The 22,039-nt window shown below is 41.0% G+C and overlaps 1 protein-coding gene and 1 long non-coding RNA gene across 2 annotated transcripts in view; one reads left to right on the top strand and one right to left on the bottom strand.

Moving 5' to 3' along the window:
• The window catches only part of LOC145407757 (uncharacterized), a 123,794-nt gene that overhangs the window by 9,943 nt on the left and 91,812 nt on the right, over positions 1–22,039 (bottom strand). The window lies entirely within an intron of this gene.
• On the top strand, positions 19,378–21,635 carry LOC145407648 (uncharacterized). The gene is made up of 2 exons (XM_080278520.1): positions 19,378–19,966; positions 21,556–21,635. Exons 1-2 carry the CDS (start codon positions 19,378–19,380, stop codon positions 21,633–21,635), a joined length of 669 nt encoding a protein of 222 aa, XP_080134646.1.

Below are 22,039 nucleotides of genomic sequence, written 5' to 3' on the forward strand. Positions count from 1 at the left end.
ATTGTCTTCGTGGGTTGATGGATAGCCTGCCTTGTGTGTGGTATCATTCTGTGAAGGCCTGGTTTACTGCTAAGATCTCCAGAGATTGGTTCCACAGACATTTCGTCAAGGAGGTTATCCATTATCAAACACAGATCCTTGGAATTGCTCGTGACCAGGTGAAGGCACTCCTGCTCCTGGACAATGCTCCCGCGCATCCGTCTGAGAAGTGTTTGGTTGCTTATGACGGCAAAATTAGGTGCATGTTTCTGCCACCTAATACGACTGCTACAATTCAACCAATGGACCAAGGTGTTATCATGGCTGCCAAGAGACTGTAGGTTCCTGAACAAGGTGTTGGTGATGCTGGAGGACGAGGACGCAGTTGAGGACACACGTGGAGAATCTTCGGCGTTACGACCTGAAGTTTGCAGTGTTCAACTGGTGGAACGCGTGGAAGGAAGTTTCCATCAAAACCCTCAAAAGCGGCTGGTCTCGTCTCCTGTAGGGAATCAATGCCGAGCACTACTTCGAGGGGTTTCACGTGAATAATTTCTACAGTTGCCTTAGAACAGCAGGAGAGCAGGTGGACTTCGATGATGTGTGGGAGTGGCTGGACGGCGATGGCAGCGATCCTGGTTACCAGAACATGCCTGATGAGGAGATCACCGCTGCTGCCTCTGCGGGAACAGAGGAGGACAGCGGGACCGATGAGGACGAGGATGAGGACCCTGACTCGCTGTCCTCCACAACTCCTTCAGTTTCCCGTCTCAGTGTCCTCTGTGGTTACCTGGAGGGAGTGCTGAAGTATGCCGAGCACCCACACTATGACAGGGAGTTGTTGCCACTCCGTTTGGCGATGGAGCTGTGGGCAGTCCGGGACGCTGTCATTCTCCAGCAGAATCGTCGATCCTATTGTCAGACCAGGATCAACTCATTCTTCAAGCCTACAACCCCACGACTGCCAGCCCATTCTCACCACCACCACAACCACCACCAGCTTGTTTCCCGCCTTCACCTTCGGACCCACAACTGAGCACGTCGACAGCTGTTGAGTCCCCTTTGGACGTAAGTTTGTGGCTGTCTTCGGAGTCTCCTAAGGTAGTTAGGCCACCATCACCACACCGCACATCACCAATCATCGAGGATGATGAGGATTTATTGACCACTGTTAGGTGCTACTGTATGCCACTAGACCACATGGGACAACTCTACAACTACTGGAGGTGGTGGGTTATGAAGCCTGGCGGCAGTGCACTGGGCGGCAAGTACCCCGACCGAATGTTTTTCAGCAGGTAACTTTAGATTTCTTTCATAGTTTCCTTGGTGCTAAATTTTTTTTAGGATATTCCTATGTGTGTTTTGAGGTCACAATATGGCAGAATGACCTAAAAACAGTGCCAAAAATATGGGGGGTATTGTACATACAGCAGTGTTTAGGTAGGGTGGTTTTTTGGTTTTCATTTTTTTTTTTTTTTTTTCTTGGTTTCTTGGTGTTGAAAATTATTTTGGATAATCCTATGTATGTTTTGAGGTCATGATATGGCAGAATGACCCGAAAACAGTGCCAAAAAAAGGAGGGGTACTGTGCATACAGCAGTGTTTAGGTAGGGTGTTTTTTGGTTTTCAGTGTGTTTTTTTTTTTTTTTTTGGTTTCTTGGTGTTGAAAATTATTTTGGATAATCCTGTGTGTGTTTTGAGGTCACAATATGGCAGAATGACCCCAAAGCAGTGCCAAAAATAGGAGGGGGTACTGTACATACAGTAGTGATAAGGTTGGGTGTTTTTTGGTTTTCAGTGTTTTTCTTACATGTTTTTCTTGGTGTTGAAAATTATTTAGGATATTCTTATGTATGTTTTGATGTCAAGATATGCCAGAATGACCTGAAAATACTACCAAAACAAGGAGAGGTACTGTATATACAGTAGTATATGTATAGGTAGGGTGTTTTTTGGTTTTCATTGGTTTTCCTGCATGGTTTTCTTGGTGTTTACCATTAGTTATATGCCTATGTGATTTGATGTCTAAATATACCTGAACGACTGGAACACACTGCCAAATTAAGCATGGATACTGTACATTAGTTGTAGGTTCAAGGTGGGTATAGGTTGGGTCTGGGTATGGTATAGGAATAGTGTTAATATCCAGAACATGCCTTTGGCTCTACTGTACTATGTCCAGATAAATGAGGGATTACTGTTATTGGAAATAATCATAGCTGTGGCTGAACCCTTGGAAATTTCATAATATCCTGCTTGCACTTGCAATATCCATGCTTCCATGGGACCAAGGCACATCTAGCAACAGTCATTTGGGCTAATCACAGTCCCAGATTTTGTTGTGTGAACTATGTCAGCCAATCAAATTATAGTGCCTTCCCACCCACCCCTCCCCCACTGTTCTACATGAAGTTCAGAATCAGAGCAGTTGTGTCAGTTTAGGGCAACAGGCATCCTACAAATCCTCAGTGAGTATTAACCTATACTCAGTTTTTTTGACTGAGGTGAAGATGCACTTGACATATTGGTGATGATTGGCTTAATGCAACATTACTTCATAATCTCTTCATTATTAATTGACAACATATATCTGATGAAGAAATTTGGGTTAGTAAATGTTATTCGGACATGTTGCATTCAACCAATCGTCACCAACCTATCAAGTGCATCTTCGCCTCAATAAAAAAAAAAATGAGTATAGTGCTTTGATATTAGCAAAGAAGGCTTGATATTTTGCCCTTGTACAGTGTTCCAACTCAGTTAAAGATGACCCAATCCAATCCACTCCGGTAAAGGGTTTGGGATAAGTCTTTCAGTGACTTCCGCTTGAATTCCTTATCTTTATTGATGCATCAGTTTAGAATTTATTGTTTATTTTCTTTTTAGTAGTACGGTACACCTGCAACATAAAGAACTACAGTACAGTACCCTATATAGTTTCGCGCCTAATTGGTACACATCGCAAAACTCATGAATATACTTTACATGTAATAAGTAGCAATTGGTTCCGGCTTTAGCAACCTCATTCCCTCGTAGCCACCCATTAATGACACAATACCACAATACCCCTACTATAAATTACATACATTTAATCAGACATATGATATATTACTGAAAAAAGAATTTACTATCATTGACACTTAGGCTGAAGTGCTTAATGGGGCTTGAAGATGAGTTCCACGGCTGGGAGCAGTGATTAGTTATCACCAGCCCCCTCATTGCTCCCAGCCACCACTGTTGAGTCCTCCACACCACTACTTCCCGATGCTTCGACATCAAAGCCCTCAAAATCCAGTGGGAGCTCATCAAGCTCCCCAGTGTCATCAATGTCCTCGTCCATAGCACCGTCGTCCTCCCCAGGCTGTATGTTCTCCAAAGCCTGGGCTTGTTGAATACAAGAAGACAGGAATGATGTTTTCAGAATCTGATGACGTGCATGAACTCTGGCATTGTAAAGGTTCATGTAATTAGCCAGAAGTCTATCCACCATTAGGAGGAAGGTGTCCCTGATCTCTGGCCTCCCATTACAAGCCTCAATTTGCTCTTTCAAACAAGCAGCATTTGATAGCAAGTCTGTGATTCGGCAAGATGTTGATTCACTCATTATGTAATCGTGAAACACAGTACACAACACGGGAAATAGAGACTCAAGAGAGATTATCCTGTGAATGTGCGATCATAACAACACAAAGTGCTGCGGGATATGACATCATAAACATGGCGGCGGTGGCTAAAAAACAAGCGATTGAGATGCGGTGGCTCGCAAAAGTCGTGGAAAAATCGTGACACTCCTAGAAAAAAAACATTCCCTTGCCATCGCGAAACAAAATTTCGTGAGAGTATATATCACGAAAGTAGTGAGGGTACTGTAATTGGTACCAGACCCTTGATGTTAAAGCCGATAGGCTAGTTCGTTAAACTGAACAATATGCTGTTCGGTAATTTCGCAGGCATCATGGCTTTAACCAAACTGAATGACATATAGGTAGATCTAAGTGGCTGTCTTACTCAATAAATGCTCTATTTATGGCTTCTCACAATGCTGACCATGCAGAGAATGATGTGGTGTTCTGTGGGATGTGGAGAAGCACAGGTGTGTGTGTGTGTGTGTGTGTGTAAAGTTGGTAGATTCAGTTTATTTAGTCTTTCTTCGTAGCTTAGGTCCCTTAAGCTTGGTATCCGTCTTGTAGCGGCCCTTTGAACTTTTTCAATCTTGTCTATATGCTTTTTGAGATGAGGACTCCAGACTACTGATGCATATTCCAGGGTTGGTCTAATGAATGATGTTATTATCCTTCTTAGCATGTCTTCATTTATGTATGTGAATGCTATTCTCATATTTGCAAGCAGTGTATACATGTTCCGTACCTTCTCGCTGATGTGGCCAGCCGGAGATAGTCTGTTATTGATAATCACACCTAGGTCTTTCTCTCTTTCTGATGTGTATAGGGTTTTATTTCCTAACTTATAATCCCAATCAGGTCTTTTTCCACTTTTACCAAACGTGATCACATGACACTTGTCCACATTGAATTCCATTTGCCATGTACTACTCCATTCATGAATTTTATTTAATTCTTCTTGTAGCTCTTTGGAAGAGTCTGTGTTAGTAATTCTCCTTTGTATTTTTGCATCATCTGCAAACATATTCAGATAGCTCTCATTTCCAGTGTTACTGTTTATATTATTTATATACACTAAAATCATGATTGGTGCCAGCACTGAACCCTGTGGTACTCCACTAGTCACTTCTTTCCATGATGAGTAGTTTCCTCTTAGTACTGTCCTCATTTCTCTTTTTATGAGAAAGTCTTGCATCCAACAAAACAGTTTGCCTCGAATTCCTCCTTGATGGTACAGTTTCCATAAAAGTCTTTGGTGTGGTACTGTGTCAAAAGCTTTCTTGAAATCTAAATAGATACTGTCCACCCATCCTTCCCTTTCCTGTATTGTGTTTGTTACTCTGTCATAGTAGCTCAACAGATTAGTAACTCATGATTTTCCTTTTCTGAAACCAAACTGTCTTTCTGTTATCATACCGTGTTCTTCTAGATGATTTACCAAAGCTTTTCTTACAAGTTTTTCTAATACCTTGCTTACAACACTGGTCAGTGATACTGGTCGGTAGTTGAGTGGATTCTGTCTATTTCCTTTCTTGAATAAGGGGACAATATTTGCTTTTTTCCAAATATCAGGTAGTTTACCTTGACTCAAGGATTTCTTGAAAATTAAAAATAATGGTTTACTTAACTCCTTTGCACATTCTCGTAATACCCAACATGAAATTTCATCAGGACCACTTGCTTTTCCTCTGTCTAATCTACTTAACTCCTCCTATATTACTTTTTCTGCTATTTGTATATTTGGTAGTATGTGTGGACATGCGTGTTCCACATAGTCCCTTTCAAACATTTTTTCTTCTGTAAAAACTAATTGGAAATTCTTATTTAGTGCTTCACAAATATCTTTCTCTTGTGTATAAGTGATTCCCTCGTCCGTAATGGATTGTTTTATATCTTTTACTTTGGTTTTGCTTCTGATATAGCTGTAAAACAACTTTGGTTGATCACTACTTTTATTTATTATATCCTCCTCAAACTGTTTTTGGGCTTCCCTCCTTATTCTTGTATAGTCGTTTCTTGCCTGTTTGTAATTATTATACGCCCTTTCACTATTGTCTTCTGTATCAATTCCACAACAAATCTCTTCTTTCTTTTGATTTTTTACATTCCGTATTGAACCATTTCTGTATTTTCTTATCTGCTTCTTTGTGCTGTGGAATGTACTTCTGGACTCCTGTTTCATAAAATTCACAAAATTTTTCATATACAGCATTTAAATCTTGTCCTCTAAGCTCATTTTCCCAATCAACTTCTAAGAAATACTTCTTTAGGTCTTGATAATTTCCCTTTTTATAGTTTAGGCTCTTTTTGTAACTGTCATTGCTGTTTACTATGGCATATGCTATCCTGAAGTTATAATTTAGTACTGCATGATCGCTTTTGCCGAGTGGAGGGTGATATATGAAACTGTCAATATCATTTTCTTGCCTAGTAAATATTAGATCTAGCACTGAAGGTATATCAAGTCCTCTTTTTCTGGTGGTTTCCCTCACATGTTGTGTTAAGAAAAACTCTTGTACGAGATCCAGGAGCTTTTGGTCCCAACAGCTTTCTTGGCTATTTATATCTAGAGTATTCCAATTTATATTTGTATTGAAGTACAAGGTAGGGTAGTGGATGTTGGAGTGGCCCTGGTGAAAGAGGATAGTGTTTGGAAACTCCCTGTACTGTTGTTTGCAGATGATACTATGTTGTTGAGTGAAGACGAAGGGGAGCTGTAAGGCTTGGTGGATGAGTTTGAGAGAGCGTGTAAGAAACGGAACCTAAAGGTGAATGCAGGGAAGAGCAAAGTGATGGTCTTTGAGAGAGGTGAAGTTAGTGAATGTACAGCGAGGTTAGATGGTGAGGAATTGGAAAATGTGAGTACGTTTAAGTATTTGGGTAGTGTGATGAGTAAGGATGGAGGTTTGGAGGGTGAAGTGCTTGAAAGGGTACAGCAGGGAAGAAAGGTTGCTGGTTCCTTGAAAGCAGTGATAAGAAGTGAGCATGGAAGTGAAAAAGTTATTACATGACATTATTGTGATACCAACTCTAACGTACGGAAGTGAAGCTTGGACATTGTTGGAAGGACACAAGTTAAGAGTGAGAGCAGTGGAAATGAGTTATTTAAGAGGAGCCTGTGGAGTCACGTGGAGAGACAGGCTGACGAATGAAGATATAAAGGAGCGTTGTGGTGTGGATGTGGATGTGATAGGAAGCGTTATGAGGAACACACTGAGGTGGTTTGGCCATGTGGAGAGGATGGAGGGTGAAAGACTGACGAAGAGAGTGTATGTGTGTGAGGTGGAGGGAGGAGGAGGGAGGGGGAGGCCGAGAATGTGATGGAGGGATGGGGTGGAGAGGTATATGAGAGAGGGGGGTGTGAGTTGGGAGCAGGGCAGTGAAACGGCGGGGGACAGGGCGACTTGGAGGCGATTTGTTTGTGGCCACCCTAAATGGGATTGAGGTGTCTGGCAATAGATAGATAGATAGATTGAAGTCCCCAGTTAGTATAATTCTTTCTGATTTCTCTTCCATTTTATGTAGCAATGATCTTATACTCTGAATCGTACTCTCTGCCAGGTCCTCATATGCATCTCTTTCCCATGTGTTTGATCTGGGTGGCATGTACAAATTGTCTACAATTACTTTACCTTCAGATGTGTTAATCTCTACTGCAATCAGTTCTACTTGTGATGGTATATCTAGTTTTATTTCCTTGACTTTTAGATTTTTCTTAGTTAATAATTCCTCCTCATTTTTTTAAATTTCTGTCTCTTCTCCATATATTGTATTCCTCTAAGTTTAATATGTCATTGGATATCCTTGGTGTTAATTTTGTTTCAGTTAGGCATATTATTTGTGGTTCATTTTCTCTGACATAATCATTCATCTCTAGTAATTTAGATACCATTCCATCCACTTTTGAGTACATCAATTTTATCATCTTGTTTATATACTTGTCATGACATGGTTCTACTACCTTCCTCCTTTTTCTTCCATCATGTTTGTGTACCAGTTTCGTACCTGCAATCCTATTACTTTGTAAAAAAAATTTCTTCTTCTCCTCTTCTGATCTTCCCTCATTTTTTGTTTCTGCTTCCTCCCTTTTCTCTTTCAGTAATTCCAGTTCCTCTTGTGTTAGGCATCTTTTTATCCATACATTTTTGAACTCCTCTTCTGGTCAATAAGACTGCTAACTTGCCTAATTGTCACTGTGTCATTTTTGAACTCTTCCATAACACTCTCGTGACTGACTACTGTACTTGCCATTTCACTCATTTTCTTCCTAAGTGTACTCAATTCCACTGTTAGTTCACTGATGGTTGTGTCCTTCTTATTGGTCTCCCTTCCTAGTTTTTCTATTTCTTCCTTTTGCAAGTGCATCTCCTTCTTTATTTCATCAATTTCATTTTTGAAAACCATTTCTAGTTTGTTTACACGTTCAACCAGTCTATTGTGAGTCGCCACTTCAACCAGTTCTTGGTAGAAATCATCATTTTGCTTTTTACCTTTATCCCTTTTCTTTTCCAAATTTGCTTTACTAAAGTATGTATCCATTTTGCAATACTTAAAGTGCAAAGCACGTACTTACAATCTCCGTGTTGTTGTACTCTAAACAAACCTCAGAGATGACTCAGCGTATTCTTTCGTCTTGGTTCTATTTCCTGTTTGAACAAGTCTTGTTTAAACTTTTTCTTTTTTCCTTTTAATAATGAACAATCATTTAGTCTAACCTGGTACTGAGCTTGACTCATACAAAGATACAAATTTAGGTAATGCCACTGGCCGTGATGATTTGGTATGGAGCGCTGGTGACGCACGTCCGCCTAGATTGAATCCCTCTGTGTGTGTGTGTGTGTGTGTGTGTGTTCTTACCTAATTGTATCTTTACAGGAATGAGTCAAGCTCGTACTGTCCCGTGTTTTAAACCATATTTATCGTACATATCCTTAAATTTGTGAATTGTTTTGGCACACACTATTTCATTCGGTAGTGCATTCCATTGATCAATTGCTCTGTTTGGGAAACTGAATTTCCTTACGTCTGTATCACCTCTCTTCTTATGCAGTTTTTTGCAGTGTCCTCTTGCTGATGCTTCTCCATATGTTAAGTAATCATTTATGTCTATTTTCTCCTTTCCTGATATGCATTTATATAGCATTATCATGTCACCTCTTTTCCTTCTCTCCTGTAGTGTTGGTAGATTCAGTTTATTTAGTCTTTCTTCGTAGCTTATGTCCATTAAGCTTGGTATCCATCTTGTAGCGGACCTTTGAACTTTTTCAATCTTGTCTATATGCTTTTTGAGATGAGGACTCCAGACTACTGATGCATATTCCAGGGTTGGTCTAATGAATGATGTTATTATCCTTCTTAGCATGTCTTCATTTATGTATGTGAATGCTATTCTCATATTTGAAAGCAGTGTATACATGTTCCGTACCTTCTCGCTGATGTGGTCAGCCAGAGATAGTCTGTTATTGATAATCACACCTAGGTCTTTCTCTCTTTCTGATGTGTATAGGGTTTTATTTCCTAACTTATAATCCCAATCAGGTCTTTTTCCACTTTTACCAAACTTGATCACATGACACTTGTCCACATTGAATTCCATTTGCCATGTACTACTCCATTCATGAAGTTTATTTAATTCTTCTTGTAGCTCTTTACAAGAGTCTGTGTTAGTAATTCTCCTTTGTATTTTTGCATCATCTACAAACACATTCAGATAGCTCTCATTTCCAGTGTTACTGTTTATATCATTTATATACACTAAAAACATGATTGGTGCCAGCACTGAACCCTGTGGTACTCCACTAGTCACTTCTTTCCATGCAGAGTAGTTTCCTCTTAGTACTGTCCTCATTTCTCTTTTTATGAAAAAGTCTTGCATCCAGCAAAACAGTTTGCCTCGAATTCCTCCTTGATGGTACAGTTTCCAAAAAATCTTTGGTGTGGTACTGTGTCAAATGCTTTCTTAAAATCTAAATAGATACTGTCCACCCATCCTTCCCTTTCCTGTATTGTGTTTGTTACTCTGTCATAGTAGCTCAACAGATTAGTAACACATGATTTTCCTTTTCTGAAACCAAACTGTCTTTCTGTTATCATACTGTGTTCTTCTAGATGATTTACCAAAGCTTTTCTTATAAGTTTTTCCAATACCTTGCTTACAACACAGGTCAGTGATACTGGTCAGTAGTTGAGAGGATTTTGTCTATTTCCTTTCTTGAATAAGGGGACAATATTTGCTTTTTTCCAAATATCAGGTAGTTTACCTTGACTCAAGGATTTCTTGAAAATTAAAAATAATGGTTTACTTAACTCCTTTGCACATTCTCGTAATACTCAACATGAAATTTCATCAGGACCACTTGCTTTTCCTCTGTCTAATCTACTTAACTCCTCCTGTATTACTTTTTTTGCTATTTGTATATCTGGTAGTATGTGTGGACATGCATGTTCCACATTGTCCCTCTCAAAATTTTTTTCTTCTGTAAAAACTAATTGGAAATTCTTATTTAGTGCTTCACAAATATCTTTCTCTTGCGTATAAGTGATTCCCTCGTCCGTAATGGATTGTATTATATCTTTTACTTTGGTTTTGCTTCTGATATAGCTGTAAAACAGCTTTGGTTGATCACTACTTTTATTTATTATATCCTCCTCAAACTGTTTTTGGGCTTCCCTCCTTATTCTTGTATAGTCGTTTCTTGCCTGTTTGTAATTATTATACGCCTTATCACTATTGTGTCTTCTGTATCTATTCCACAACAAATCTCTTCTTTCTTTTGATTTTTTACATTCTGTATTGAACCATTTCTGTATTTTCTTATCTGCTTCTTTGTGCTGTGGGATGTACTTCTGGACTCCTATTTCATAAAATTCACAAAAATTTTTATATACAGCATTTAAATCTTGTCCTCTAAGCTCATTTTCCCAATCAACTTCTAAGAATACTATGTCATATGCTATCCTGAAGTTATAATTTAGTACTGCATGATCGCTTTTGCCGAGTGGAGGGTGATATATTAAACTGTCAATATCATTTTCTTGCCTAGTAAATATTAGATCTAGCACTGAAGGTACATCAAGTCCTCTTTTTCTGGTGGTTTCTCTCACATGTTGCGTTAAGAAAAACTTTTATACGAGATCCAGGAGCTTTTGGTCCCAACAGCTTTATTGGCTATTTATAACTAGAGTATTCCAATTTATATTTGTATTGAAGTCCCCAGTTAGTATAATTCTTTCCGAATTCTCTTCCATTTTATGTAGTAATGATCTTATACTCTGAATTGTACTCTCTGCCAGGTCCTCATAATTGTCTCTTTCCCATGTGTTTGATCTGGGTGGCATGTACACATTGGCTACAATTACTTTACCTTCAGATATGTCGATCTCTACTGCAATCAGTTCTACTTGTGATGGTGTATCTAGTTTTATTTCCTTGACTTTTAGATTTTTCTTAGTTAATATTATAATTCCTCCACCTTTTTTTAAATTTCTGTCTCTTCTCCATATATTGTATTCCTCTAAGTTTAGTATGTCATTGGATATCCTTGGTGTTAATTTTGTTTCAGTTAGGCATATTATTTGTGGTTCATTTTCTCTGACATAATCATTCATCTCTAGTAATTTAGATACCATTCCATCCACATTTGAGTACATCAACTTTATCTTCTTGTTTATATATTCGTCATGACATGGTTCTACTACCTTCCTCCTGTTTCTTCCATCATGTTTCTGTACCACTTTCGTACCTGCAATCCTATTACTTTGTAAAAAAATTTCTTCTCCTCTTCTGATCTTCCCTCATTTTTTGTTTTTGCTTCCTCCCTTTTCTCTTTCAGTAATTCCAGTTCCTCTTGTGTTAGGCATCTTTTTATCCATACATTTTTGAACTCCTCTATTTCCATAAGATTCTTTGCATTTTTTAGTATCTCTTCCACAGTGTTTACACTCTGGAAAGTCACCTTTAGAGATCTTGTCTTGCTTTTCTCGTATTTCCCTAACCTTTTGTGTTCCTCTATGTCTTTACTACAGATTTCCTCTGACACTTTTTTCAGTAAGCTCATTACATTTGCCATCTCCTTTTTGTCTCTTGTGATCTTGTTTTTTACTTCTTCCTCTTCTATACCAGTGATTACTATAGATTTGTTTATCTCTAATGAATCTCTGACTAACTTTGGATTGTTTTGGATTATTCTTTTCACTTCCTTTTTAATGCTTTTTTCCTCCACCCTTGTGTGTGTGTGTGTGTGTGTGTGTGTGTGTGTGTAGGGATGCCATGGTGTTAAGTGTTTCCCAGTTCTCCATTTTTCAACAAAATGAAAATTCATTAAATGAACATAATGTTCAGCCAGCTCAAGGTGGTCGTTAAAACCAAAATATGTTGTAAAAGGGTTCTGTATTTTGAGGGTTTACTGTAGCTATCTTGTTTTCATTACATCTTACATCTTAATGCCTTGTCCACCTCTCTATAAAAAGTAGAATTTTTCCAGTTAGGTGTTACTGATACTGCTGGCTTAGCAAGCTAACTTTGCTTTTTATGTCACTGTATGTAGCACAGTGTGGTATGGAGTGGTCAAATGCCCTGTTTTCACTTTCACAACATTGATAGTTTTCCTCTCCTTTGATAAATCATTTCTCCATCCTAACTTTGAAAGTGTTGCTTCTGACTGTTGTCATCAGCATACTTTCCAGTGTTTTCAGTTCAGTGCTCTTTTCTTATGAAGTTTTTATATTTTCTGTATACAGTCATGTGCTGCTTAATGTCCTTCCACACAAAGTCCATTCACTTTAACGTCTGGGGATCCATAGGAATGTAGTAGAAATAAAAAAAAAAAACATCCAAAAAATGGGACTCAGCGAGTGTATGCAGACGCAAAGCAATGTTGCTGTGTGACAGCCAGACAGCTTTCCAAAACAAAGCATTTATGCTGCCAGCCGTGTGATAGGCAGTATGTGCATATCCTATAAAGATCCTCTGTAACAGGCAAACCTCGATTCCCCAGACTAGTGATGAGGGTAGAAATACCACCATACCCTGACTAACAATGCCCGAGCCCTGGTTTAACAAAGGGTCCTCTGATGTTTCATCCAGGAGTGATGGGACAAATGTTTGAATCACGTGCGTTTCCACAGCCAGCTGAGCCCGCCCACCTGCCAGGATGAGCAGAAAAGCTTGCGCAGCCCCCGCACCTATCGCTCACCCCACTCAAGAAGCATGCCTTGAGGGAGAACTTGGCTACCAGATTTCTTGTGGTGGTGGACAACATGTCTAGCCACCCTTCTGCAATGAAGGACTAGGCAGACAACATAGATGTGGTGTTCCTGGCCCCCAACACCATGTCGTTGTTGCAACCCATAGACCAGGGATCGCTACAATCAAGGCATACTACCTCCACCACACTAGGCAGCAGTTGGTGAGGGCATGTGGCACCAATGACAGGACGACAGTGCAGCCATTCTGGAAAGGATGTAATATAAAGCACACCATCGAGAACATCACGGCTGCATGAAGGGAAGTACACCAGGCCACCATGAACTGTGTGTGGCACAAGCTGTAGCCAGAGTGCATTCACTCCTTCACCGGCTTCCCCAAGGGCATGCGAGCACTGTGGTAGAATGGGTGGGTGTGGCAGGACATGTGCAACTGTCGCCTGAGGCGGGCTTTGGGGAGGCTGACGAGCAGAACATGAAGAAGGTCCTGGAAAGCTACAGGGAGAAGCTCAGCAATGAGGAGCTCCTCAATATGGATATTCAGCGGGTGCACCAGGAAGCACAGGAGGAGGAGGAGGTCATGCCTGAGGTGTGAGCCCTCAGTATGAAGATTCTGAAGGAGGCGTTGACCAATGTTGACAAGGTCATCGCACTTATGTGTACTCAGTACCCTCTTCCAGGACGAAGCAGGGATGCATCTGATCAAGTGGAGGAAGGGATGAAGGTGTACAGGGTGTTGCTAGAGGAAAAGAAGAGGACGGCCAGGCAGACTACCATCGCTATCTTCTTCAAACAGGCTCCCACCATGTCAGCGACCCACAGAGGATCTTCCCAGCCCTCAACCAGCAGTGCATCTCCCTAGCCATCGACCAGCAGAGAAACATTGAGGTCCATCTCCCGCTAAGGATGTGCTCAGACCCCGGTACTGGACCTCACCTCGAGCTGATCCCCGTCTCCCACGTCACCTGAGTCTCCACTGCAGCACTTCGCCATGCAGTCGCTACCTACCTCATCCCAGCCTCAATCTCTGATACCACCCTGGCCACCACCTCTGTCTCCCTCGCCAGGACAGTGGCCACCGCATCCGTCTCCCTCGCTGCCTCATCAGTCATTGCAGCGGTCTTGCTCACCACCTTGTCCGTCATCGCATCGCACCCCATTGCCACCTCATGAGTCATCACATCACATCCCATCGCCACCTCTAGAGCCAGCGCATCAGTCTCCCACTACCTTCACCTCGCTAGGCTTCCCCTCCCTCTGACCCTTCCCCAGAGATGGGGTTTGTGGGCTTTGAGGAGAAAGAGTGAGTGCTAGGGAGCACTGCATTTCCCCTAGCCTTGTGGGGGATAGCAAGGACAACAACCAGGACTGGACATGGTTTTACAAGAAGTGATGAGAGGTGTTTGATATTTTAAGACCTATTATTTATGATTTTCAGATTTATTTGTTGGTTTTAGTGAGTCATTTACAGGTATTAGGCTTAGGTTAGCTTCTTTTACAGCTAGGCCATTTATATTGGCTTTAAAATTTTTGGGGGGACTCATATGGGTGAGTTTAGGACTTAGGACTTCATTGAGGGGGAAACATAAGGCTCAAAAATGCATCCCTATACTTTACATGTTAAACTGTCCCTGATTTACGATACCCTGCTTAGCAATGAGGTTTTATTTGCCTGTACTGTTTGTCTATCTATCTCTCTACTGCCAGACGACTTAATCCCATAAGGGGTGGCCACAAACAAACTGCCTCCATGTTGCCCTGTCCCTTACCATTTCACTGCCCTGCTCCCAGCTCACATCCCCCTCATATACCTCTCCACTCCATCCCTTCATCGGCCTGTCCCTCCCTCTCCCCCCCTCCACCTCACTCACATACACTCTCCTCGTCAGTCTTTCACTCTCCAACCTCTCCACATGGCCAAATCACCTCAGTGTGGTTCTTCTGACACTTCCTATCACATCCACATCCACACCACAATGCTCTTTCACTTCCTCATTTGTCAGTCTGTCTCTCCATTTGACTCCACATGCTCCTCTCAAATAACTCATTTCCACTGCTCTCACTCTTATGTCCTCTAACAAGGTCCAAGCTTCACTTCCATACGTTAGAGTTGGTATCACCGCATTGTCATGTAGTAACTTTTTCACTTCCATGCTCACCCCCCTGTTTCTTATCACTGCTTTCAAGGAACCAGCAACCTTTCTTCCTTGTGGTACCCTTTCAAGCACCTCACCCTCTGAACTTCCATCCTTACTCATCACACTACCCAAGTACTTAAACGCACTCACATTTTCCATTTCCTCCTCATCCAGCCTCACTGTATTCACTGACTTCACTTCTATTGAAGACCATAACTTTACTCTTCCCTACAATCATGTTTAGATCCCGTTTCTTACACACTCTCCCAAACTCATCCACCAAGCCTTGCAGCTCCCCTTCATCTTCACTTAACAGCACAATATCATCTGCAAACAACAGTACAGGGAGTTTCCAAATACTACCCTCTCTCACTAGGACCGCTCCAACATCCACTGCCCTACCTTTATCTCTTTTATAACCCCATCCATATACAGATTGAACAACCATGGAGAAATGACACATCCCTGTTTCAACCCAACCTTCAAAGGGAAAAATTCACTCAGTTCACCAACTAATGCACTGCAGCCTTAGCACCATACAAACTCGTCACGGCATTCAACAACTTCCCATCTACTCCATATATTCTTAATACCTTCCACAATCCTTGTCTATCAACCCTGTCATATGCTTTCTTCAAATCCAAGAAGGCCACATACAACTTCCTTCCCTTCTCTAGAAACTTTTCCACTGAAGATCTAAGAATGAATATCTGATCTATACAACCTCTTCCCTTCATAAAACCTTCCTGTTCTTCTCTAACTAATTCCTCCGTTATTTCCCTGTCACTAAGTATCCTACCATATACTTTCCCTATTACACTAAGAAGACAAATGCCCCTGTGATTACCATATTCTTCTTTTTCCCCTTTTCCTTTGTACAGGGGAATAGTTATACCTGACTTCCAATCCTCTGGGACTCTACCTTCCTCCCAGGCCAATCTGCACATCCACCACATCCATTCTACTACTATCTCTCCCCCATGCTTCAGCATTCACCACACACTTCATCAATTCTTGGGGCTTTCCCCATTTTAACTTTCTTCATTGTTTCCACAACTTCCTTCCTACTGATTTCTTCCTCTCTTCTCACATCTCTCCTTCTCCCAGCCATTCCCCAGCCACTTTGGCTATACTTGCATTACTTTCTTTCTCTATGTTCAACAATTCCTTAAAGTGTTCTCTCCATCTGTTCACTTTTTCTCCCTTCTCCACTTGTAATCTACCATTTTTATCTTTCACTCCCCAACTAACTTCTTTGGCACCCTGTCTAACTCTCTTTACCTCTTTCCAGAACATTTTCTTTCATTCACTCCACTTTACACTCAAATTCATTCCAAATTCCACATTCACTCTCTTCTTACTCTCTCTTACTAATCTTTTCATCTCTCTCTTCCTCTCTACATATAACTCTCTCTTCTTTCTCTCAACTTCTTCCACGCTCCTGTTTCTGATCTACTCACTACATGCTTTCTTCTTTTATGCAACAGCCTCTCTCATCTCTTCATTCCACCATGCTGTTCCCTGCACCCCCTTTCATCTTCTCCTCGCCCCACAGACCACCTCACATGCTGCTCACATTTCTTCTGTGAATATATTGCACACATCTTCCACATCCCCCAACTGCTCCAATCCATATTTACCCAATCGCTCCTCCACTTCCCTCTTATATTCTGCCTTTTTTCCATCCGTTTGTAACCTTTCCACCCTCCTTGTATGCACTACTTCCTCCTGTCATTCTCTTCTTCTATTTCTAGGACCTTGATTCTGACCACCACCAAGTGGTTGTCAGAAAGTCTACTGCCTGAACCTCTATATACTCTTGCATCCAATATACTCCCTCTCATCCTGTCATCCACACACATATAATCAATCATTGCCTTCTGTTTATTTAGGTCACCACCAACCCAACTCATCAGTGGCCACGTATACCTATGGATCATTTTGTGCCTGAAAAGGGTATTGGCTATCACCAACCCCCTCCTGGCACAAATGTCCACCAAAGCACTGCCATTCTCATCCATCTCCGCAGGCACACCCCACTCACCAACTACTCCAACCACCTACACATGCCCTACATTTCCATTCATATCTCCAATCAAAAACTCTCTCATTCCATTCAAACTTTTCCATGCACACTTCCACATTTGTCCAGAACTCTTCTCTCACTCTACTTGAACGATCTTGTGTTGGCGCATGCATGCACACAATTGCCCACATTTGTAGTCCAACTTTCAATCTTACCCACACAATCCTCGAGCCAACTGAATCATACTCTCTTATATTCTCCTCTTATGTTACTCACAACAATACACACTCCTTCTCTTGCCCTCATTCTCTCCCACTCCTGCGCATATACCCCATCCATACTCCCATTCTCTCACACTCTCATCTCAACATTTAGTATCAGTTAATCCACATACATCCACTTTTGCACCCTTAAGGACCTGGACAATCTCTCTCTCTTTCACCTCATCATTTGCACCCCGTACATTCCATGCAGCCATCCGTACCATGTCCTTTGTTCAGTCCTTAATCATCAACTTTTAGTCTGTCCTGGTCCGAGGCTTCTTGTTCATATTTTTAGTTAGCCGTTTTCTGGAGAGGGGCAATAACCCTCGGCCAACTCACTTCTTGTAACGAAGGGAACACGTACTGGTTGTTTATAAGGTTACCACCCAATGTTGTAAATGCTTTCCTGGTTTACAAGAACTCATTTGGCTCACCACTCAATGTAGAACTACCCTAAAGACAGAGTACTGCCACAATAAGTGGGTGGATGATGGGCACCCCCACCTTTCATGAAAGAACTTAAAATGGAGGGGAAAAGGTGGAGAAGGAAGTGATCAGGGTACTGAGAAGTTAAGAATCTTTAGTCAGGGATGTAGCAGATAAGGAAAAATGTGTAATAGTTTCAGGAGTAAAAAACATATGACAGTAAGATCAGAAAGAGAAAGAGAAGAACTGAGTAGTGTTAAAGAAATAATACAGAGGGCAACAACGAAGCTCAAGAAGAGACTGAAGAAGTGTTTAGGTTAGGAAAGTACAAGAAGGAGGAGCGAGGCCATTGAAGGTAAAGTTTAAGTCCCAGGTAATGGTAAACGAAATCATTAACAGAACAGGGCAATTATCAGATACAGAAGGGTTTAAAAATTCTGGATAAGGAGAGATCCAAATGAGGAAGAAAAAGCTAAAATACAGGAGTTAGTAAAGGAAGCAAAGGCAAAAAACCAACAGAGAATAGAGGAACAGAAGACAGTGTTTTATTGGAGAGTTATGGATCAGAAATTGAGGAAGTGGTACCGACCGACAGAAGGAGAGAAGAGGGTATAAAAAACAACAAAAATAACTTGAACGTGGCATATACTATAGTCCTTTCACCGCAAGAAGTCCGTTCAGGGTGGGGCCCAACTGGTGAATCACCTCTAGCGATGCTGCCAAATCAACCGTAGTACATGCCTCTCTCTCGCTTATTTCCCATCTATGTGCTATTTGAAATTGTTTTTTATATTCTGTATATAGTAAAGGAAGCTATATAGTACACTGAGTATCACTTTTTAGAATTATAACAACGATTTGAATGAATTCTATGACACGAGGCAGCGCTTTTTTCCCATGTTACTACGTCGAGGTTGGCGAGGGACCCAGGGTCACTCACTGTCTAGCCACCACCCAGGATGGAAGGTCCCACAACTCCCAACCGCTCCCGCTCGAGAGTGCTGCATAGCAGGGAAAAAGAGTTGATATACAACGTTAATATGTATTTCTCAGAAGAAAAGGCTTGTAATGGATTTACAATCCCGCCTTCAAAAGCATCTGCTCGCACTGCGAAAGCCACCAACGTTTCCGAGAAAACAGTTCAACGAATTTGCTCGAAACGGACACTGACGTCACCAGAACGGCCTATGTTTTTATCACCACGGAAGAGGAAATGTGCTGCACCTGTTACAAGTCTTGACGATTTTGATAAATATGCAATAAGAAGAATAGTCTTGGGATTTTATGAAAGGCATGAAATCCCAACTCTGCAAAGAATTCAAGAAGACCTTAATGCAAAAATATCCTTCAGTGGTGGCATAACCTCCCTTCACAAGATTCTGCAGGTGATTGGCTTCAAAAACGCTAAGGTTAATGGCCGCAAATTCCTTATGGAGAGGAATGATGTTGTGGCTGCTCGCACAAAGTTTTAGCGAGAAATAAAGCAAGTAAGACAGTCCTCCCATAATATCGTGTATCTGGACGAGACTTGGGTGAACCAAAATTACACGGTTGGAAAATGTTGGACAGACACCACATCACCACAAGCCACTGGAGTACGACAGACAACAGGAAAAGGAAGTCGTCTGATCATTCTTCATGCTGGAATGAAAAATGGCTTTGTAGACAACGCCAAGTTAGTGTTCCAAGCCAAAAACGACAGGGATTATCATAACAAGATGAACTCAACACTTTTTGAGGAATGGGTCAGGAATCAGTTGCTTCCAAACATTTCACCAAACTCGGTAATCATGACGGAAAATGCTTCCTATCATTCTGTCAAGCTTGAAAAAATTCCTACTTCACCATGGAGAAAATCGGACCTGCGGGACTGGCTGATAAAGAAGGGAGTGCAGCCCCAAGATAACTTATCTAAAGCAGAGCTGCATGAGCTTGCCAAGAAGTTGGATATCACCACAACCTACGTAATCGACAAGATTGCGGAAGAAGCAGGGTATCGGGTTTTGAGATTACCACCATACCGCTGTCAATATAAACCGATTGAGCTCATTTGGGCTCAGGTGAAGACTCATATAGCCAAGAAGAACACCTTTAAAATGGCTAACCTTAAAGTTCTTGTCAAAGAGGCTCTGAGTCTTATCACACCACAAAGTTGGATGGAAGTAGTGCGACATGCCGAACAAGTACAAGATGAAGATGCACAACAAGACATAGCAGCTGAACATTTCATAGAGTCATTCGTTGTCAATATAACAGAAAGTTCTGATGACGAAGAAGATTATGATGAAAGATCAGAGAGAGGATTAGGCCTACAGGGGAAACCTCTTAAAAATAAAACGCACCTAGACTTTTACCTCATAGGTGGTGTGGAAAAAAAAGTTGAAAATAAATAATAAATTTATACAATATATATATATATATATATATATATATATATATATATATATATACATACAGTAGAACCTCGGTCCTCGAACACAATCCGTTCTGGAAGGCTGTTCCAGGACTGAATTGGTCGAGGACCGAACTAATTTTCCCCATAAGAAATAATGTAAATCATTTTAGTCCGTTCCAAGACCCCAGATGCTTACCTATTTACATTTCAGCACTGGTACCAGTGCTTTCCTTTACGAGGTGCCTGTATATTTCTCTTGCCTTTTCACAAATTATATACTCACTAACACTGTCTCCTGCTAAATGTTTCTCATTAATGAAGATAAGCAATAATTTTTCCACTTCTTCAATTATTTTCCGCACTACTTTCCTCTTTTCACTGCCAGTAGCCGTACTGGATGAACTTGCTTTCTTTGGAGCCATTATTAGGGGCTAATACTGCACTGAATCAAGAAAAAATGTGAAGCACAGCAGGACAACCACGTTGATGAACAACAAAGGTGAACGTGTGACTGTCGGTCGGCCAGCTTCCCTTCGTTTGGCTACGTTCAGGTTGGTCGAGGTCCGATATTTCGGTCGACCTCTGGAGCAAAAATTTCTTGAATTTTTTGGTCAAGGTCCGATTTGTTCAACATGTGAGACGTTCGAGGACCAAGGTTCCACTGTATATATATATATATATATATATATATAGAGAGAGAGAGAGAGAGAGAGAGAGAGGGAGAGAGAGAGAAACAGGTGGGATGGGGGTAGGTAGGGAGACAGAGTGATAATCCAATAATTGGTGGTCAAATCGGCAACGTCGCACTCGGGGAAATTCCAACTTCTGCCACACCCTGAACGGACTTCTTGCTGCGAAAGGAGTATAATGTTGATGGTTTAATATTGGCAAGGTTAGAAATCAACAATTTCTTGATGGTACATGAACCTGATGTTATGTGCTTTGTTGAGACCAAGTTAAGAGAAGATATTGATGCCCATATCGGAGATTGTAAATACAAACTGTAGAGAAGAGACAGAGAAGAAAAAATGGGAGGAGGAGTAAAGATGGCGGTGAAGAACAACATAAATGTAGATACAGTGGAAATGGGAGAGGGCAAAGCTGAAGTGATAAATATGAAATTAAAAACTGGAGAGAATGGCAAGAGAGATATGGCAGTAGTGTATGTACCCCCTAAGACTAGAGCATGGAATGATGATGAATACCAGGAGATGTCAGATATGGCCAGTTATCTGTAGAAAATGATTTAAGAAAAGCAACAATATACAGTAATTTTAATGGCCGACATAAATTGTAAAGAGGTGAACTGAGAGGAATGGGACTCAGAAGGCAGCGAAGATTCATGGGGCACTATATTATTATATATAACAACAAATAATGTGATGACAGTGGGTCAAAGAAATGACATGAGTCCAAGGTGAGGACACACCAGCAAGATTGGATTTACTGTTTACCAAAGAACCCGATGTAATAAAATCTTTGAAATATATGTGCTCTCTAGGAAAATGTGATCATGTGGTCACTGAGTTCCAGATGATCATAGGGAACATGGTGCCAAGAAACAAGCTTTATAAGCAATGAAGATACAACTTTGGGAAGCCAAACTTTACAGGACTAAGGAAATTTTTTGAAAATGCGGACTGGAGAAAATTCAGAGAAACAAGAGAGATACAGAGGACGTGGGATATCTTTCTAAACATCTATAATTTGGGAGTGGAAAAATGTGCCAAGAATAACAGGGAAAGAAAACAGGGAAAAGGTGTGGTTTAAAAGAAGGTGTATGATAACAAAAAAAGAGAGAGATACAGAGTGGAACAACTGGAGAAAGAGAGGAAACAACAGAACAAAGGAAGAATATAAAAGAACTAGAAATGAATATACAAGAATACTCAAAGAAAAATGGGAGAAATGGAGCTCCCCCGAGCTAAGCCCTGTATTGGACTATATAGCCCCGCTAGGGTTACAGGAGGGAGCTACCCCTCCAG

The sequence above is a fragment of the Coenobita brevimanus genome, chromosome 74, assembly GCF_032717465.1.
Source record: "Coenobita brevimanus isolate Jiangsu-jjx chromosome 74, ASM3271746v2, whole genome shotgun sequence".
NCBI classification, from domain to species: domain Eukaryota; kingdom Metazoa; phylum Arthropoda; class Malacostraca; order Decapoda; family Coenobitidae; genus Coenobita; species Coenobita brevimanus.

Bases quoted from the DNA above. Each gene is read 5' to 3' on its own strand.
- LOC145407648 (XM_080278520.1), top strand. From the start codon at position 19,378: ATGAACTCAACACTTTTTGAGGAATGGGTCAGGAATCAGTTGCTTCCA. The intron at 19,967-21,555 runs GCCTACAGGGGA...TGTGCTCTCTAG, and splicing joins AAGATCAGAGAGAGGATTAG to GAAAATGTGATCATGTGGTC.